The sequence below is a fragment of the Rhodotorula paludigena genome (genome assembly GCF_050403205.1).
Source record: "Rhodotorula paludigena JCM10292 DNA, Rt_paludigena_JCM10292v1_ctg51, whole genome shotgun sequence".
Taxonomy (NCBI): domain Eukaryota; kingdom Fungi; phylum Basidiomycota; class Microbotryomycetes; order Sporidiobolales; family Sporidiobolaceae; genus Rhodotorula; species Rhodotorula paludigena.
In genome coordinates, this window is record NW_027481407.1 from 63,453 (window position 1) to 81,271 (window position 17,819).

Below are 17,819 nucleotides of genomic sequence, written 5' to 3' on the forward strand. Positions count from 1 at the left end.
CGTGTTCTAGTTGTACCTACCACTGCAAGGTCCTGTGTGCTGCGTCACGGCGAGACTGAGGTCGTGAGACAGCTCGGAGTGGTCGCCGGGAGCCGATGCGAGTCCGGAGCTGAGAGTGGCTGCAGGGTGCTCGTCTCCGCTCGCGCTGCAGTCACCGGCCGCAATGCAGCCGTACCCGCAGCAGCAGCAGCCTCAGCAGCAGCCTCAGCAGTACCCGCAGCAGCAGGCGTACGCCCCGCCTCAAGGCTACGCCTTTGCTGCCCCTCCTCCCGCATCGCCCGCCTACGGCTTCGCGCCGCAGCAGCAGCAGCCGCAGGGCCAGGGGATGAGCAACTATGCGAGCCTGTACGCCAACGCACCGCAGCACTCGTTCACGCCTCAGCAGATGCCCGACTCGCTCGGCCAGTCGCGCGGTTCGTCTCTCTCCCCCCTCAATCGAGCTGACGGAAGCGACTGAACCGCTGACACTCGTGCTCTGCGCAGACATGACCGCTGGACCGAGCCGCAGCGCGCCGCAGCACCGCCGCGAGTACTCGACGAGCGGCGCAGCCCAGCCGAGCAGCGCGGGATCGGGAGGGACGGCCGCGGCGACGAGGCACCCGGCCGCGCCGTACCAGCGCCCCGAGGGTGCGAGCCACACGGTCAAGGCGAGCAGCACGACGAGCCTCTTCACGACGCGCAAGAACTGGAGCGAGCACATCCTCCAGGAGCTGCAGGTGCGTCTCGCTTGCATTCTCGATCCGAGTGTGCACAGCGTTTCCGGATCACAATCGTGCTCATCCGGTACTTGTGCAGGACTTTCTTCATGTCCTGTCACCCGCCGGCGATATGATCTACGCGTCTGCCTCGATCCAGGACCTCTCTGGCTTCTCTCCCGACGAGCTCTTCACGCGCAGCATCTTCGACTTTATCCACCCGGACGACATGTCTGCCTTCAAGCGCGACTTTGAGGTGTCATGCCGCACGGGCGACACGCTCACGCTCTACTACCGCTTCAAGACGAAGGACGAGGGGCGCTACGTCCTGTTCGAGGTGACGGGGCACCCGTACTACGAAGGGTCCGGCTCCGGAGCGGACGCGGTCCCACCGCAGCAGGCCGCGCGCACCAAGCCGTGCAAGGCCTTCTTCGCCATGGCGCGCCCGTACCCGAGTAAGAACCAGGCCATGCTCGACTCGTTCCTTGAGCTCAAGTTCGAGAACGAGCGCCTGCGCCAGGAGCTGCTCGTGCTGTACAAGGATGTCGAGGGCGATGGGCCAAGCAATGGTGCGTCTGCCTTTCCACCGGTGCTTCCCTACCATCCAAGCTCACGCACGATCCGCCGTCGCAGGTTTCCCGTATGGCCAGCCCGGAGCCTACCGCTCCGACTCGTTTGACGCCGCGCGCACCGTCATCGACCCGTCGACTGGCCTCGTCCAGACTCAGACGCTCATCCCGAGCACGAGCAACACGTACGGTGCGCTCGGGATTGGCATTTCGGCGAACGGGACCAAGGGCGACGGGACGGGCGAGAAGAAGAAGAAGGTGCGCTCGGCGACTGTCCTGCCTGACTGACAGCAACCGGGAACGTTCGCTGACCTTGACGCATTGCCGTACTCAGAAGGCTCGAGTCGAAGAGGGCGAGTTTGTCTGCCGCGATTGGTGCGTCTGCCTCTCTTTCGCGTCACGCTCACCAGCGCTGACCTCTGCGTTTGTCCGCAGCGGCACGGTCGAGTCGCCCGAATGGCGCAAGGGTCCCGAAGGCCCGAAGTCGCTCTGCAATGCCTGCGGTGCGCCCACTTTGGCGGTCATATTCCTACGCAGAACTGCATCTGACACAACGCGCTGCATAGGCCTGCGCTACGCCAAGCTCGTCTCGAAGAGCAAGAAGGAGCAGCGCGAGGGCAAGAAGGCATAGCCTGCCCCGCCCCGACTTTGCCCAGCCTCGCCTCCTTTCTCCTCGCCTTGCCTCGCCTGTCGCCTGTCTCGCCTGCCTGCCCGCTTTCTCCATGTCGTCCTCTCCGGTTTCCCGCCCTCTTGCCGCCGCCCCTACACGCTCACCGGTGGTTGTGGAGTACCCACTTCTTGTGCATGCGATCGCCTGTTTCTACTCGCCTGTCTCTAGGTTGTTCTGTGTAGGTTGCGCATGTCCCCTTCCTGTCTGTAACGTGTCCACATTGCCTGCGAGCATCGTTCTCGGATTCGTTTTTCGAGTTGAGCGCTTTCTGCTGCGCGCGCGCCGGGTCTTTATCGGCTTTGCTAGTGTTCCACCGTTCGAAGAGGACCAGATGAGACTCTAGGCGAGGTTTCAGGCGCTCTAGCGAGCTGTGAGAGCGTGGCGGAAACAGCGCAAGGAAGCCTCGCTCACTCTGCCCGCGACCCCGGCGCCGCGCGCGACTTGGGCGCAGTGCGGCGGCGCGGGGTTGCCCGCTCGCCTGCTCGCTCACGCGCAATTGCTAAGTCTGTGCTTGCTTACACAGGTTAGAAGGCTCGCAGAAACGTCGCAGCGACTCGTCTCGTCCTCCCTCGCCGCCTGCAGCGCTCGACCTGCTCGCTTCTCCCCGCTTCATCAGTCCGCTCATTCACTCGGTCCTCCCGTTCTCTACTCGGCACAGAACCGCTACAGCGCCCACCCAGCGTGCGCTGCGTTGGCGCATCTTCACCCTGGCTCGTGCTCGTGATTTCTGCTGATCTGCAGCATCTTCCATGTCGCCGGGTTCCATGCGGCGCTTCTTGCTCGCTGTCGAGACAGCCGTGAGCTGGCTAGACACCTGTCGCGCGCTTGTCCAGCACGCCGGAGAACTCTCCAAAACCTGCTTTGCGACCGTTGGCGGCGCCCGACGCCCGCATTGCCGCTGCTCGCCGCCTCTTTCCTTCCTCCCCCTCACTCGCTCATCTCGCAACCTCGCGCTTTCGCCTCTTTGCCTGTCGCAACGTACGCCTTGGACTTTTCTGTGCCGGATCTCGGGCTTTACACCGCGCTGCCCGCCGTCTTCGTCGCGTTATCGCTGACGGACCTCTGACCAATCGCAGCTCGTCACCACCGCGCAACCTTTTGGGACGCCCTTTTCCACACGCAGCAACGATGGACCACTCTGGCATGGACATGGGCGGCAGCTCCGACTCGGGCATGGGGGCGTGCAAGGTTTGTCGCCGCTCTGCTCTGCTCCAGAACGCCCCGCGGGCGGGAAAGCGCGGCTGGTCTGACCTCTGATTCTGCGGGCCGCAGATTTCGATGCTCTTCAACTGGACAACTATCGACGGTATGCCGTACCCCTGGACGCGCGCGAAAGCGATGCAGAAGGAAGACTGACGCCACGTTGCTTGGACGACATCAGCTTGCTTCCTCACGGAGCAGTGGCATGTCCGCTCTGTCGGCGACTTTGTCGGGTCGCTCATCGGCGTAAGCCTCCGTTCCAACGCTGTCTCGCTCCCCGCGATACGGAGACTGACTTTGACTCGCCCCGACCCGTCACCTTCAGATCTTCTTCTTCGTCGTCGCGCTCGAAGCCGTCCGCCGCATCGGCCGCGACTACGACCGCCGCATCCGCGCAGCGTACTATCGCCGTGAAGGACTCGCGCTCGCTGCGCTTGCGAAAAACTCGGGCAAGGCCATTGCCGACGCGGCGCCGTTCCGGTGAGTCCCCTGCTTCGCGGCCGCGTGCATGCTCTCTGCTGCGATCGTCACCAGGCTCACAATCTCACGACTTCGCAGTCCGAGTCACCAGGAACAGGCCGTCCGCAGCGTTTTCCACTTCGTCCAGTTCGGCGCGGCCTACATCCTCATGGTTCGTCGCTTTGACCGATGCTTCATGTGAAAGTCTCTGACCCGCTCGGGCACCACTATGCAGCTTCTCGCCATGTACTTCAACCTTGCTGTGCTCCTGACCTTGTTTGCGGGCGCCGGTGTCGGGTATTTCCTCTTCGGCGTAAGTCGCCGTCTTTAGCTTTTCTCCTCCCCTTTGCATCTCTTGGCCGACGCCACGGCTTCTGCCGTAGCTGGGCCCGCGAACCCAAGGGTGCCCAGGAGATTTGAGCCATGACTGACTCACTTTCTCTTACTTCGCTCCCTTGTCCCGCCTCGACTTCTGCTTTTCGTTCTCCTGCACCCGCAGCGCGACACCGCGACGGACGTCGTCATCGCTGACGAAGCCGCGCGCGACGAGTGTTGCTGCTGAGCGGCCACCGTCTTTCTCTGGCCCCGACGTCTCGCTTGTGTTCTCTCATCCGTATCCTTCGTCCTTCGTACCCCACGCAGTATCAGCTGTACCCGTAGTCTCGCATACGCATTGCAGTTCTTGCACTTTCACACGCAATCAGGAGCGGAAACACTCGTAAGGAGGCGGGAGAGATTGCGACAGGTGCGCAAGTAGACGGCTCTGCCCATTGGGCACGCATCAGCAGCGCGGGCCGCCATGACACGGGAGAGTCGACAGCTTGCGGCGCAGAGGAATAGCCATTTGAACTTGGAAAGCGATGTGGGCGCCGCGCGAAATGAGCGCAGCAAACCGCGCCGGCCTTGCCGCGCGCGCGACTTGGCGCCGCAGCGCAAGTCCGTCGTTCAGCCTCTGCTGCTCGCCTCGCGGTCGCACTCGACGGCTGAGTCGGGAACGCGAACGGTGGACATCGTCGCGAAAAGGGCGCACACGACGGTCTCGACCGTCTCTGCGGGCGGCAACGATTACTGCAGCGCTCCGAGGCCTCATCGCTCGCCGTGCTATTCCCCCGCCTCGACAGCGTCCACAAAGCGCTGGAGACCGCGTGCACCCTCATGCTGCCCTATAGAGAGCACAGCTTCGCAGCGAGGCTGTCTGTCACTCCGTCTACGCTGGAATGAAGCGCTGGGTGCTTCTGCGCGGCAAGGAGGCCACTATGCACCCGTCCGACACCTGCTACAGCGCACCAAGCTGTGCGGCCCCGCCTGCTTAGGGAGCAGCTGACCCCTGCACGGACCTTCCGTGAGCTCCCGACCCCAGCTTGCCCGCCGCTCTTGCTTCTTGTCCTCCTTGTCCTCCGTCGACCTCCTTCAACCTCTCGGGTACCAATCTCATTTAGGTGGGATCACTTTTACTAAGAAGTAGACCATTCTTGAGGCAGCTGCGCTGACTCCCTGAGCTTTGCGCGGCCATTGGCCGCACCAGCCAGCGCCCGTCGGCCAATCCGCTCACACCAACAATTCCCGCCTCTTTCTCACCTCAAAAGCATCAAGATGGACCACAGCAGCCACGGCATGGACATGGGTGGCATGGACATGGGCGGCGGCTCCGACTCGGGCATGCCTGCCTGCAAGGTGAGGCTCGGCTAGCTTCGCGTGCGAGAAGGCTAATGCGTCGACGTGCCCTGCTCACCCGCTCCCGCTTACAGATCTCGATGCTCTGGAACTGGACAACGATCGATGGTTCGCTTCATTTCCCTAATCGTGAATCGCCGGCCAAGGTGAAAACGTTGACACCTCGCGACTGGCCTACCGCACATCAGCTTGTTTCCTCTCCGAGCAGTGGCACGTCCGCTCCGTCGGCGACTTTGTCGGGTCGCTTATCGGCGTGCGTCCTCGCCTGCTCCGTCGCCACGAAGACCAGTGTCTGGCCGAGCTGACATAGACTCGCCGCCTTCGCTGCAGATTTTCTTCTGCGTCGTCGCGCTCGAGGCCGTCCGCCGTCTCGGCCGCGAGTACGACCGTCGCGTCCGCGCAGCGTACTACCGTCGCGAGAGCGTCGCCCTGGCCGCGCTCGCCAAGAATACCGGTGCTGAGATCGCCGCTGCTGCGCCGTTCCGGTGAGCCTTTCATTCTCGCGCTCACTCAGTCCTCTGCCTCGCTCGCCTACGGTCAGAGCGGCTTCAAGCCGTCTCCGGGGTCTAGAGTCTGCTGACGATCAATGCTCGACGTTCCATCTCTCGCTCGTCCTGACTTTCGTTCGTGCTTGCCTACCCTTGCACATGCAGCCCGAGCCACAAGGAGCAGGCCATTCGCAGCATCTTTCACTTTGTTCAATTCGGCACTGCCTACATTCTCATGGTGCGTCGGCAAACTCGCTATGCCCTCGTGTTGCGAGGTTCCGTTTCTTCCGCTCACATACCTTTCGAATTGCCTGCTTCCTCCGCAGCTTCTCGGCATGTACTTCAACGGCGCGGTTCTCCTCTGCATTTTTACGGGCGGCGCGGTTGGATACTTCATCTTTGGTGTGCGTCGGCAGCATCGCGCAGACAACTTGAAGTTGAAGCTGACCTTGCATCCTGCCCCACATCCTGCCCTCGTCCACATCGCCGCTGCAGCGCGACACTGCTACTGACGCTGTCACTGCCGAAGAAGCTGCTCGCGACAAGTGTTGCTGCTGAGAAGCTAGTGACCCTCTCGCGACCCTCCCCCTCTCCCCCTGCCCAGTCTCCACTCTTTCGCGTTGCGTTTCCCTTCAGTCATTAGTAGCTCGTCCGCCTCGTCGTAACGTCACCACTCAGTCCATGCTGCGCTGCACTCTTCGGGAGAGATGGCCAAGGGCGAAAGTCCCCGCTCACAGGCACCCGGCTGTGGCTCTTCCCGGCCTCGCCGTCGCCGCTGTCCGCGCCTTTTGCTCCGACCATGCTGCCGCGCCTCTGTGTTCGTGCCAGGCCGTCCCTCCGCGCCATGCCTGCCGCTCCTGCACGCCGTGTGCAGCTCGTCGCCAACCACCTCTCGACCTCCGCCTCGACTTCATCTCCTGCGCCCGCTATGCCCGCCGAGACCTCTGTGAGCTGCTGCGCGGTACTCGTGCAGTCCGCGTAGCCCACTGACGCACTCTCTGGCAGGCCTCGGTGGACGTCGAGGCGGTGCACGCTCTCCGGAGGATTACCCTGAACCGGCCAAAGCAGCTCAACTCGCTCAACGACGACATGGTCGGCCGCATCTTCGACCACCTCCAGGTATGTCAAGCCCTCTACCAGCGAGCTTTAGCGGCAGGACGAGGGTGAGCTGACGCTTGCTGACCTCTTCTTCCTCGTCGAACCCTTTCCTGCAGAACCTCGAGGCGAGCGAGCTCGCGAATGTCATCCTGATCAAGGGCAATGGCAAGCACTTCTGTGCCGGCGGAGACGTAGTTGGTGCGCTGTCGGTCCCAGATTCTTGCGCTCAACTTTCGCTGACCTCTTCCTTCGGCACATAGCGCTGATGAAGAACTTGGAGAACGAGGCGGACTGGAAGAAGGCGTCGGGCTTCTTCGAAAAGGAGTACCGGACAGTAAGTCGGTTGCGGTCCGGCGCCATGTCGGAACCGAGCACTCATCCTCTCGGCTCGCAGAACCACATTCTCGCGACCACGCCCAAGCCGGTCGTCTCCTTCATGACGGGCGTCACCTGTACGTTCGCGACGCGTAGGGACACGGCTGAGTGGCGGCTTACCCCTCTTGATGTGCAGACGGAGGCGGTGTCGGCATGACTGGTCACGGCGCTTTCCGCGTGGCGACTGAGACGACGCAGATTGCCATGCCCGAGGTGCGTGCGAATATTTGCGAGGGCTGAATGCGTGTTTTGACGCTTCATAGGTCCGCTGAGTATGCTAACGCGTATACTGCAGACGAAGATCGGCCTCTTCCCTGACGTTGGGGCCAACTTCCTCCTTCCCCGACTCGACGGCGAGCTCGGTCTCTACCTCGGCCTCACATCCTTCCCGCTCAAGGGCGCGGCGAACTTCCTTGCCGGTCTCGCGACGCACTATGTCCCGGCTGAGCGTCTTCCGAAGCTCGAAGAGCGCCTCGCCGAGCTGGACGTCTCGGCTACGCACGAGACGGTCAACTCGGTCATCGAGGAATACTCGGCAGACGCGAGCGAGCTGCAGCAGGCGCTGCAGAACTACCCGCTCGTCGGCCCGGTCCGCCGCGCTATCGATAACATCTTCTCGCGCCCGACGGCCGAGGAGATCGTCGCCGACTTGCGCAAGCTCGAGGAGGGCTCGCTCAAGCTCAAGCGCATCGTGCACCCGAACGACGGCGAGGTCGACATGTCTGCGCTGCAGGCATGGGCGAAGGAGACGCGCGAGGCGATCGAGCTGCGCAGCCCTACGAGCGTCAAGCTCACGATCAAGGCCATCCGCGAGGGTCGCAAGCTCACGATTGACGAGGTGCTCCAGATGGACGCCCGCATCGCCGCCGCGTGCTGCTCGCCCGCCGTGCACCCCGACTTCAAGACGGGCGTGACCGACCTCCTGATCAAGAAGATCAAGCCCGAAGAGCAGCGCCCGGCATGGCAGCCCGCGACGCTCGAGGAGGTGACGGACGCGCACGTGCAGAAGGTCTTCTTCAGCTCGCCGCCGCCGTTCGACAACCCGCCCGTGCCGCAGCTCAAGCTGAACCAGGCGCGCAAGGCCCGCCCGAACGCCCTTCCCGCGTACCGAAACTCGCCGCACGCGCGGTGGGCGCTCCCTACCGAGCGCGACATCGAGAAGATCGTCAAGGGCGAGGATGCTGGCAGCGACGAGTACGCCGTCACGCGTAAGGAGGTCGTCGACCGCTTGATGCGGAGGCACAACGGTAAGGTCGGCGTGGTTGAGAAGGTCGACGAGGTCCTGCGGCGCAAGACGGTTGTCGCGGAGGAGCAGACGCTCAAGTGGCTGTAGATCTTGAGACCCCCTTCTTCCCGCTGTACCCATATTTCGCAACGCATCTCGAGCTGACCACAATCCACCGAGTGAGATATGCATGCGAGATGGTTGCAAAGCTAGTGAGCGACAACAGCAGAGATCGGCAAGCGGGGATTGGTACAGCCCGGTGAACAAGAGGCGTGGGCGTTCGGGGAAAGTCAGAATCATGCGCGTCCTCCTTCACTTCCGTCCTTCCTAAACAGCTTAGCGGACGTCTCAGTCCTCGCCCGAGTCGGAAGGAAGGCCGCGCTCGAGGCGACGCTGCCGCTTCTGCCAGCGCTGATGGTCGTAGTCGTCCCACTCTTCCGGGTCCTTCACCTTCCACCAGGGCTGTGTGTGGTGACCAGCATTGTCAGAGTGCAACCATAACGGCGAGACCCTCCAGAAATGGCAACGGCGAGTCACGCACCTTCTCCTCGTCCGAATAGCTCTCGTCGCCCTTCTTCTTCTTCTTCGGCTTTTCAGCCGGGAGCGCCCTCTTCGGGGGCGGCGGTGGCTTGAGGTTCGTGTGGAGCGACGGCAACTTCTGGCGGAACGAAAGGCCGGGCGCGCGGAAGTTGGCCAGGTTGTGCCTGCTGATGATCGAGGCGAGACCTGTCGGATGGCCAAGTCAGCGTTGGATCGTGCTCAAGAGATGCGAAGACGGAGGGTGTGACGTACTGCCCGGCTTGGGCGCTTTGCTGAACGGGGTCGCAGACTTGACGCGATCGCGGCCAGAAGTCGAATCGCGAGGACCTTTGGCCGGTGCAGCCTGCTTGTCGTTCTCCTGCCAACGAGAGGAATCGAATTCAGTACAGCGGAGCGGGACACACAAGTAGCGTGTGCGCACCTTGGTATCGCTCGACCTAGACGGCTCAGGCTCCGGCTCGTCGTCCACCTCGTGATCCTCGTCGTCTGCGTCGGCGCCATGTTTGGCGCGCGCCTTGCCCTTGCCCTTGTCGGCGCTCTTGCCTTGAAGTGACCAGATAGCCTCGTCCGGCTCCTCGCTCGCGGCGTTCATGACCTTCTGCATGCGATCCTCGACCTCCTTCGAGGTGGTGCGAGCGCGACTGATCGCAGGCGAGGCCGACTTGCCAGCGCGCGACGACGAATCGGGCTTGACAGCGGCGGCTGACGGCGTGGGCGCTTTCTTGCGACTGCGCGCGGGCGACGCCTTCTTCTCCTTGCCCTTCTTCGCCTTCGCCGCGGCCTTCTTGCCCCTCTTTGCCGGCGGCTTGTCCTCCTCGTCGTCAGAGAACTCGTCCCCAGTCGCGATGGCGGACGTCGCGTCGCTCACTGCGCCGGCATCGACCTCGGCTCCGCCTTCGACGTCCGGGTCAAAGTCGCGCGGCATGACGATGCTCTTGCGCTGGCGGCGCTTCTTCGACGGCGCGGCGGCGACGGCGGCGGGCTCAGGCTCGACTAGCGCAGCATCGTCTTTGGCAGCGCCAGGCTGACCGGCCGCGTCCTCATCGTCCGAGTCGAGCACGACGCCCTTCTTCGCCTTGGGCTTTGGCTTGGCCTTGGCCAGCACGACCTCGTCGTCATCCTCTTCGACCGGCTCGGCGGACGCGGCGCGCATGTCTTCGCCGACGGGTGCGTGGGCCGGACCATCGTCGGGAGGCGCGACGGGCGGTTGCGACTGCTTCTTGCGCGAGCGCTTTGACTTCGTGACGGCGGCGTCCTCCTCGAAGGGCGGCTGCGCCTCGAGTGCAGTCGTCGCCTCCGTCGCGTCACCCTGAGGCGCAGACGGACCGGCCTCGTCGACCGAAGGCGGCGGAGCGCTCCCGTCCTTCTTGACGGTCGGAACCCTGCGCGGCTTCTTGACCTTGTCCTTCATCTCCTCGCCGTCGCCAGCCACACTCCTCTTCCTCCCCTTGGCCGCAGCCGCGCCCTTCTTGCCCTTCTTCTTTGGCGCCGCGCCAAAGTCCTCGTCGTCCTCCTCGGCGCGCAGCTGCGCCGCGCACACCTGCTCTGCGAGCTGCTGCTGCCCGTCTTCGTCCTCGCTCTGCGCAGGCTCGAGCGTGCGGCGGCGCGAAGCGCTCGACGCCGACTTTTTGCGCGCGGGAGCAGGCGCCGGCGAGCCGACTTCGGAGCCCGACGGGGAGCGGGTGCGCTTGTTCGAGCCGCTCGCGCCGCCGCCGTGCTGTGCGCTCGCTGACGAGAGCGCGAGCGGGTCGGGAGACGAGCGCATGTCGGGCGCGGCATCGTCGTCTTCCGGGTCGGATTGGGCGATTTGGCGGCGGACCTTCCTCCTCTCCTTCCTCCCCGTCGCCTTGTCCTTCTCCTTCTTGCGCGATGGCATCGTGTCGTAGTCGGTGTCGTCGGCATCGTCGTCCGCCGCTTCCTCGTCCTCGTCCATCTTCTGCTCAGCAGTTTCGTCCTGTACTTCCGGCTCAAGGGCGCGCTTCTTTCCCTTCGCCGCGGCGGTGTTGCTCTTGCTGCTGCTGCGCGCCGGTATTTCGACAGAGAAGGTGCTGTGGCGATTGCGCTGCAGCGGAGCGACCGCGCGCGGGGCGATCTTCTGCGCGGAAGGGCCAGTTGACGTCGAGATTATCGGGTCGGTCGAGGTGGTCGACTGACGCAGAAGGGCAGCGGCGCTCGTCGTGTGCGCAGAAGAAGAGGAGCCGGTCGCGATGGCGGAGGACGACGAGGGGGCTTTGACGAACTGTGCGTCGCTCTTGGCGGCGGGCGGAAGAGGGGGGAGACTTTGGCCTGAGAGTGGCAGGGAGGCCGTGCCTGCGAGCACGTCTTCGTGAGCCTTGTTCGAGCGAATTTGGAAGCGGCGGACGCTCACCTCCTCCCTCGCCGTCGCTGTCGCCGACAACCTCGTCCTCCTGAGCCCCACCTGGCAGCGGCGGCAGCTTCCCGAATGTGCCGAGCGGGTTGAGCGCGGCGCTCGGTACCGCCAGCGTGTTCCGTCCGCCGAGCCTGCCCTCGCTGGAGAAGCTCGAGATGCCCTCGGTGGCCATGGTCGCGCGCCGGGCAGCCGCCGAGAGGGACGAGTCGGTCGAGGTCGAAGCGGTGACAATCGGGTCCGAAGCGCTCGTGCGGCCCGTGGCGCTGGCAATGGGCGTGTCGGCTACCAACACGCGCACAGCCTGGCCCGCTGCAGCGGTGTGCGGCGCGACGGAAGCGGACGAAGAAGCGATGGCGAGGCGCTCGTCGGAACTCGACCGCGCGACGGGCTGCGTCGGGTGCTGCAGGTCGTGCGGCTGCGGGATTGTGCTTCCGAGTGTCCCGTGGATCGAGCCAAACTTGGGCAGCGCCGCGAGCGATGCGGTCGGAGCGAGAGCGTCGTCCTTGTCCGCCGACAGCGACGTCGTTTCGCGCGAAGAGGCGGCGAGCGCAGCCGCGAGGTCCTCGTCTTCGCGTCTACTGAGCGGGTGACGCCGTCCGGGGCTCATTGGCTGAGTGCGTGGCAAACGAGAGATGTCAAAACAGTCGCCGCTTCGCGCGTGCTCGCGTCGAGACGCGACCTGCTTCCGCGTATCCGGCGGGGATGAGTCGCGGAATGAACAGCGATAATGCAGTCTATTGCGCCTCGGCCACAGCTCCTGCAATGCGCTCCTCTTCCCTCCAGATCGTCCGCAACATTTCCAGGCTCGCCCTCGCCTCCTCATCGTCCTGATCCCGCTCTTCCGCGCTCTCAGCCGCCTTCACGCTCCGCTGCTCCTTGTCCCACCGCAGCCTGATATCATCACACCTCTTCCCACCTTCTGCAGCCTCGCGCCGCACGGCTTCGCACACGCCCTTGAGCGTCGCGGCGACCTTCTTCTCGTTCGCGGGCGAGATGCGCTCCGCTGCGCCGGTCAGGACGTGGTACCACGGGGCAAGCGCGTCGGCCGAGAGGAGCGCGGCAGAGGAAGCGGAGGAGGACGAGGCGTGGGACGGCAGGCGAAGGTGCAGTAGCCGGAGGGCGACGAGGACCCGCCAGGAAGCGTGAGGGGTGTCGGTTCCAGACTGCAGGGTCATGTCGCTGCGACGATCAAAGTTCAGCCTGATTTCTTCGTTTACGTCACCGCGCTCGCCGCGCATGGATCGAAGGCGAGAGACGCACCCCCAGTATCCCTCGTCGCGCAAGACTCCCTTCTTGACCTCCCCTTCGCCTCCCTCCTGCGCATCAAACAGCGCCTCGACAAACCGATCAATCTCGACCGCGTTGTACTCGTTGTCCCGCCCAACGACGAACCCATATTCGGCGCACAGCATCGAGTCTTCGTGCGCGCCGTACGAGAACGCCAGCTCGTCGCCGTCCCGCAGCGGCGGGTCGCCGGACGAGCTCGTCGGTGCGTGGAACGTGAGCGCCGCGAGCTCCGGGTGCGGCTTGGTCGCGCGCCCTGGGACGTGATTGATCATGTCGATGACGGGGCACAGCGTCAGGTTGTTGTCCTTGGAGCTGTCGACGCTGAACCAGATGCAACGAGTGTTGACGTTGAGCCACCCGAGCAGGAATTCGAGCAGGCCCCACGAGCCGCTCATATCGTGCTGCGAGGTCTGCGAGTGCGAGCCTGGTGAGCGGTTCGGTCGCAAGGAGGACTGGTCGAGGGCCGACGCACCCAGACCTTCCTTGCCGCCTCCCAGTCCGCCTTGAACTTGTCCTCAATCTCCTCCGTCCGTCTCCTCACCCCCGCCGGTACCGCGCCCAGCAGCTCTGCAAACCTCCTCCTCCCACGCGCCTCTCGCGCGCCCTTCTCCGCCTTCTCAAGCTCCTCCAGACTCTCGTCCGCCGACTCGGCGTTCAAGTCCGCACGCAGCGTCGCAGCCGTGCGCGAGTAGACGCTCCACCACAGCGGGACGGTCGGGAACCGGCGCGGGAGCGTCGCGAGGAACGGCCAGTAGCGGTCTGCGGGCGCCTTGCCCCTGGCTTGACTGCCGGCGGACGGGGACAGGTGTCGTCGGAACTGCAGCGCGAGGTGCAGGGAGAGGAACTGCGTCGCCGTGAGGGCGTGGAATGGCTTTGGGTAGAGGGGTCGAAGGGTGCGCACGTTGAGGAGGGCGGCGTTCGGGATCGAGATCAAGGTCGTGTTGGGCTGCGTGTGCGGCCAAAGTCAGCGGGGTTCTCGCGGAGTTGCACAGTGTACGTACAGGGACGTCGCCGCGCGCAACGAGACCGCGACCAGCTGCAGAAGCGAAGCACGGCAACAGTCAGCTCCCGTCGCCGCATACCGGCAAAGATAGGGACGCACCGGCGTTGTGCACAAGTTTGACGTGCTTCTCCGGGTCCTGGTGGCCGGGAAAGGTCGCGAGCCAGGCGAGGAGGGCCTTCCACTCCTCATCAGTCTCGGACGACGGCGGAGACGAGACCATGCTGGGCAGACACCGCGGGACCGTCTAGCTAGTAGTCCACAGATAGACTTGCCGCGCAATGACGCTTGAAGCGCACGAAGGCAGGACAGCGGTGTATGGTGTCGGAGAGAGAGCGGGTGAGGCGGTGCATACTCATCTGTAGTCGACTTAACGCAAAAGGAGCCCTCGCAACGCAGAGAGGCAGGGCACAACGTGATGTTCCATTCGAAATGATCTATGCGTCTCATTGCGCTTTTCCCCTCGTCCCCATTACTCGCGGCGCCTACACCCAGCGCTTCCCGCTCTGCAAGTCAACGGAGCCCTTCCCCGCCGAAGCAGCCACCTTCTCCACCTTGTTCTCGACTGCACCCATGGGCGGCGGTGCGGCCGCTACCCTCGCAGCCTCGCTCGCCGGGCCCGGCCCGCCCGCCTCGATTGGTGCGGGCGCGGGCGCGGAGAGAGAGGCGATGGACGAGCGGACAGAGGTGTAGGCGCGCGAGAGGACGAGGGACCAGTCGGTCGTTTGCGCGGTGTGAATCGCAGAGCCGAGCTGCTCGTTCCACTGTGGACGAGGGACGACAGCGTGAGTGCGCGAGTATCCTCACCCGAGTTTGCCAAAGCACAATGCGCTTGAGTGCAAGCGCAAGGGACGCTCAGTTGGACAAGACGGGAGACGCACCCTCGCCTTGACCTCCTCGGAGAAGGGCAGCCGTGCCGGGATGACCGGGCCCCGCGCGTGGGCGGCCTCTGCTTCGGCGGCCGGGTGGCTCGTCGGTGCCGCGCGCACAAGCTCGTCCGAGAGGCGGTGCAGGTCAGACGTGAGCTGCGTCGTGGTCCGGCGGATGTCGTCCTGGTAGTAGAGCGTGAGACTGCGAGAGGTGGGTGGATGAGCTTGACGTGTCTTGGCCGGGGTGACTTCGCAGAACGCACCCGCCGCCGATGGCCGAGCCAGTGAGGAACTTGAGGAAGAAGGACATGGCGAGGAAGAGAGCGGCCGAGGATGCGGAAGGATGAGGACGACGGGAAGCGATCAGACGGCCTGCGGAGCCTGCGGGTCAGGACGAGTCAGTACACGTAGACTCATGCACCCGTTCCGTGACCCTTGCAGCGCTCCAATGGCTGTGCCGGGTGCGGCTGCTTTCGCGAGAGGTCCGGAGCGATGAGGACGGGAGGGCCGGGTGCACGGGGCTGGATCGAGCGGGAGCGAGCTGGGACTGACTGCGTGCGTTGCCTGCGAGAGTGTGCGCGCTGTCTCGACCTCTCGGAGCGGCGGCGAGGGTGCGGGCGGGGTGCAACCTGCAGCGGAGCCTCTCGCTTGGCCTCTGCCTCGTCGCTGTGCTGCCAGCGAGCGCGAGCAGCTGACTGTGCGAGGGCCGCGCAGACTCTGACCCATCGTGCGCACCGCCCTCCGCCTCCCCGCCCGCCTCGTCCGGGCCACGATGCACCTCGCCCTCGTCCTCGCCGCCCTCGCCCTCGTCACCGGCGCACACCGCGCACACGCCTGGTTCCCCGGCGTAGAGCAGCGCTACAAGGTCGAGACCCTCGTCGACGCAGGCGCACTCGGCCTGCCAAACTCGGGCGTCGTCGCCGCCTTTGCCGACTACAACGCAGACGGCCTCGTCGACCTCGTGCACCTCTCGAGCGACCAGCGCTCGCTCGCAGTCTACACCTGGGACCGCAAGCGCTACGAGTGGACAGAGGCGCCCCAGTCTCACATCCGCACAAACAGCGACTTTGTCGTGACCGCCGTCGTTCCGGGCGACTTCAACTACGACGGCCGCCTCGACCTCCTCGTCTATGGCGGGAAGAACCCCGGCGGCGGCTGGTGGGCAGACGAGGCGACCGACATGCGGGTCTACCTCCAGCAGGCCGACGGCAGCTTTGGTGCGCTCTGTTGCGCTCGCATCGACCCTTCCGCGTGGACACTCATCCACGCGTTTCCGCCCTGCAGGCGATCCGCTCCCCGTCGACTCGTCGACTCTGCCGCAGGCAATACCTCTGGACGCCACGGGTGACATGCGCGTCGACCTACTCGGCGTGCCCGCTGGCGAAAAGGAGCCGCAGCTCTGGAGGAACGTCTGGGAGGCGTCCAATCAGTCGGCCGTCTTTGAGCTGTGCGTTTGACTCCAGTTGGAAGTCGCAACTCATGCTGATCGGGACGACACGCAGCACCGATGCCCCGTTCAACCTTTCTTCTGCGCCCTCGCGCGCCTTCACGTGCCGCTCGCCCTCTCCGCACTCGAACGCCTTCGTCGACCTCGACGGCGACTGCCTCGCCGACCTTTTCCTCATGTGCCAGGACGGCGACGACGAGAGCAAGCGATCGTACCAGATCTGGCTGAACCGCAAGGACGGGCAGTTTGAGCTTGCGAGGAGCGGCGAGCTTCCCCGTGGGACCAAGAGCGTCGCGTTCGCCGACATGGGTGCGTACGCGCTGACTGCAAATTCACATGCTCCAGGCTGAACGATACCCCCCGCAGATCGCGATGGCACAATTGACATGGTCATCACGGCGTGTCCCTCCTCGCACGACTGTGCCCTGCACATCGCCTACAACGCGCAGATGCCGCTGTGCGACTCGGTCTCGTCCACCTCTCCCGCCGCATGTCGCGACCCCGAAGCGCTCTGCGTCGCCGACCCGTCCTTCACCTTTGACCTGTCATCGTCCTCGTCGTCGACCGCGCGCGCGCTGATGACGACGATCCCATTCTCGTCGCTCCTTCCCTCGCACACTCTCTCGCTCTCGTCGTCGTCCTTCCGCGGCGCGTACCCGACCCCGCCGCAGATCGGCGACTTCAACATCGACGGCTTCCCCGACCTGCTCGTCGTCGCCGCGTCGCGCGGCGGGCGCGACCGCCAGGCGTTTGTGCTCGAGAGCCGCCCGTGCGAGAAGGGCTCGTGCACGGCGGACGAGATCAGGGAGGGGAGGAGGGCGTTCAGGGTGCTGGGAGAGGGGACCGACGCGCTGTCGGCGATCAAGGACGTCGAGAGCGCGCACTGGTTCGACATGGACGACGATGTGCGTGCCGCCCCTCTCGCTTCGGGGATGTCTCGTTCCCGTACAGACTTCGCTGATTGATGATGACGTCCATTGCGTGCAGGGCTCGCTCGACATCCTTGTGCAGCGCCTCGGCAACACGGGCGCGGCGCGCACACCCATCTTCATCAAGAACAACTACTTCCACGATGCCTTCTTCCTCAAGGCCATGGGTGAGGCTCCACCAAGCTTCCCGCAGTTCGCTCGAGCACGACAACTGACGGGTGGTGCGGCGTGTAGTGCTGAACGGGGCGTGCCCAGGATGGTGCGAGCCAGAGGGCGAGAAGCGCTTCCGAGTGCGTGTTAACCGCTTTTCTGGCAGAGTCGCAAGAATCTGACGGAGTGACTTGACTGAATCGTAGCCATTCGGGACGAGCTACTCGGGCGCGTCGTTCAAATTTACGGTGCTTGACCCGACAGGAGCGAGGCGGAGCACGCAGTGTGAGCTGGACTTGTTCGCGACGTCAGGACGATCTCATGTGAGCTCTGCTGACTCCTTCATGTGCCTGTCTCACAGACGGCCAGCTCCCGCAATCGACGTACAATGCGCTCGGGACGCCCTACTCGTACTTCGGCCTCGGACGCACCAACAACTATGTCGAGAACCTCTTCATCGGCTCGACGCGGCACCAGCCGCAGCACTACATCAACGTCGAGGGCCTCATCCCCAATTCGCAGGTCCTGATTCTCCCCTTCCAGCCCGCGGGAACTCGTTCGACCGACTCGTGGACCCGCATGCTGTTCCTCCGCCCGGGAGACTGGATCCCCTGGGTCACGATCGTCCTCGCTGGCGCGATCATCGCGCTCGGAGCGGTCGTTGTTGCGCTGCATGTGCGGGAGAAGCGCGAGGACGAGAAGGAGCGCCGCGCGAGGCTGCTCCATCTCAATTTCCAGGCGCTGTGAAGGCCGCTGCTCCCCGCTTCTTGTCT

At 64.5% G+C, this 17,819-nt stretch overlaps 7 protein-coding genes across 7 annotated transcripts; 4 read left to right on the forward strand and 3 right to left on the reverse strand.

Moving 5' to 3' along the window:
• Positions 1-163: 163 nt before the first annotated feature.
• Positions 164-1,895, forward strand: JCM10292_002566 (PAS domain-containing GATA-type transcription factor; the record flags this gene model as incomplete). Its single annotated transcript, XM_076651446.1, has 7 exons — positions 164-413; positions 484-716; positions 796-1,264; positions 1,329-1,522; positions 1,599-1,639; positions 1,700-1,767; positions 1,831-1,895. The coding sequence occupies 7 exons, from the start codon at positions 164-166 to the stop codon at positions 1,893-1,895; spliced, it is 1,320 nt and encodes a 439-aa protein (XP_076502984.1).
• A 1,167-nt stretch (positions 1,896-3,062) lies between these two features.
• Positions 3,063-3,924, forward strand: JCM10292_002567 (copper transporter family protein; the record flags this gene model as incomplete). Its single annotated transcript, XM_076651447.1, has 6 exons — positions 3,063-3,122; positions 3,207-3,240; positions 3,316-3,380; positions 3,460-3,614; positions 3,693-3,765; positions 3,829-3,924. The coding sequence occupies 6 exons, from the start codon at positions 3,063-3,065 to the stop codon at positions 3,922-3,924; spliced, it is 483 nt and encodes a 160-aa protein (XP_076502985.1).
• A 1,262-nt stretch (positions 3,925-5,186) lies between these two features.
• JCM10292_002568 (uncharacterized protein) lies at positions 5,187-8,561 on the forward strand (the record flags this gene model as incomplete). Its single annotated transcript, XM_076651448.1, has 13 exons — positions 5,187-5,267; positions 5,342-5,375; positions 5,456-5,520; positions 5,598-5,752; positions 5,921-5,993; positions 6,082-6,159; positions 6,630-6,701; positions 6,761-6,874; positions 6,970-7,051; positions 7,114-7,187; positions 7,248-7,305; positions 7,365-7,441; positions 7,524-8,561. 13 exons carry the CDS (start codon positions 5,187-5,189, stop codon positions 8,559-8,561), a joined length of 2,001 nt encoding a protein of 666 aa, XP_076502986.1.
• Positions 8,562-8,801: 240 nt separating this feature from the next.
• Positions 8,802-11,971, reverse strand: JCM10292_002569 (uncharacterized protein; the record flags this gene model as incomplete). The annotated part of the gene is made up of 5 exons (XM_076651449.1): positions 8,802-8,915; positions 8,995-9,179; positions 9,246-9,351; positions 9,415-11,303; positions 11,362-11,971. The coding sequence occupies 5 exons, from the start codon at positions 11,969-11,971 to the stop codon at positions 8,802-8,804; spliced, it is 2,904 nt and encodes a 967-aa protein (XP_076502987.1).
• A 127-nt stretch (positions 11,972-12,098) lies between these two features.
• On the reverse strand, positions 12,099-13,874 carry RKM2 (protein-lysine N-methyltransferase; the record flags this gene model as incomplete). The annotated part of the gene is made up of 5 exons (XM_076651450.1): positions 12,099-12,543; positions 12,625-13,061; positions 13,124-13,597; positions 13,653-13,687; positions 13,754-13,874. 5 exons carry the CDS (start codon positions 13,872-13,874, stop codon positions 12,099-12,101), a joined length of 1,512 nt encoding a protein of 503 aa, XP_076502988.1.
• A 262-nt stretch (positions 13,875-14,136) lies between these two features.
• On the reverse strand, positions 14,137-14,830 carry JCM10292_002571 (MICOS complex subunit Mic12 family protein; the record flags this gene model as incomplete). Its single annotated transcript, XM_076651451.1, has 3 exons — positions 14,137-14,415; positions 14,533-14,722; positions 14,784-14,830. 3 exons carry the CDS (start codon positions 14,828-14,830, stop codon positions 14,137-14,139), a joined length of 516 nt encoding a protein of 171 aa, XP_076502989.1.
• Positions 14,831-15,292: 462 nt separating this feature from the next.
• JCM10292_002572 (FG-GAP repeat domain-containing protein) lies at positions 15,293-17,793 on the forward strand (the record flags this gene model as incomplete). The annotated part of the gene is made up of 8 exons (XM_076651452.1): positions 15,293-15,737; positions 15,805-15,967; positions 16,023-16,276; positions 16,334-16,872; positions 16,955-17,063; positions 17,131-17,186; positions 17,253-17,331; positions 17,408-17,793. 8 exons carry the CDS (start codon positions 15,293-15,295, stop codon positions 17,791-17,793), a joined length of 2,031 nt encoding a protein of 676 aa, XP_076502990.1.
• Positions 17,794-17,819: the final 26 nt, after the last annotated feature.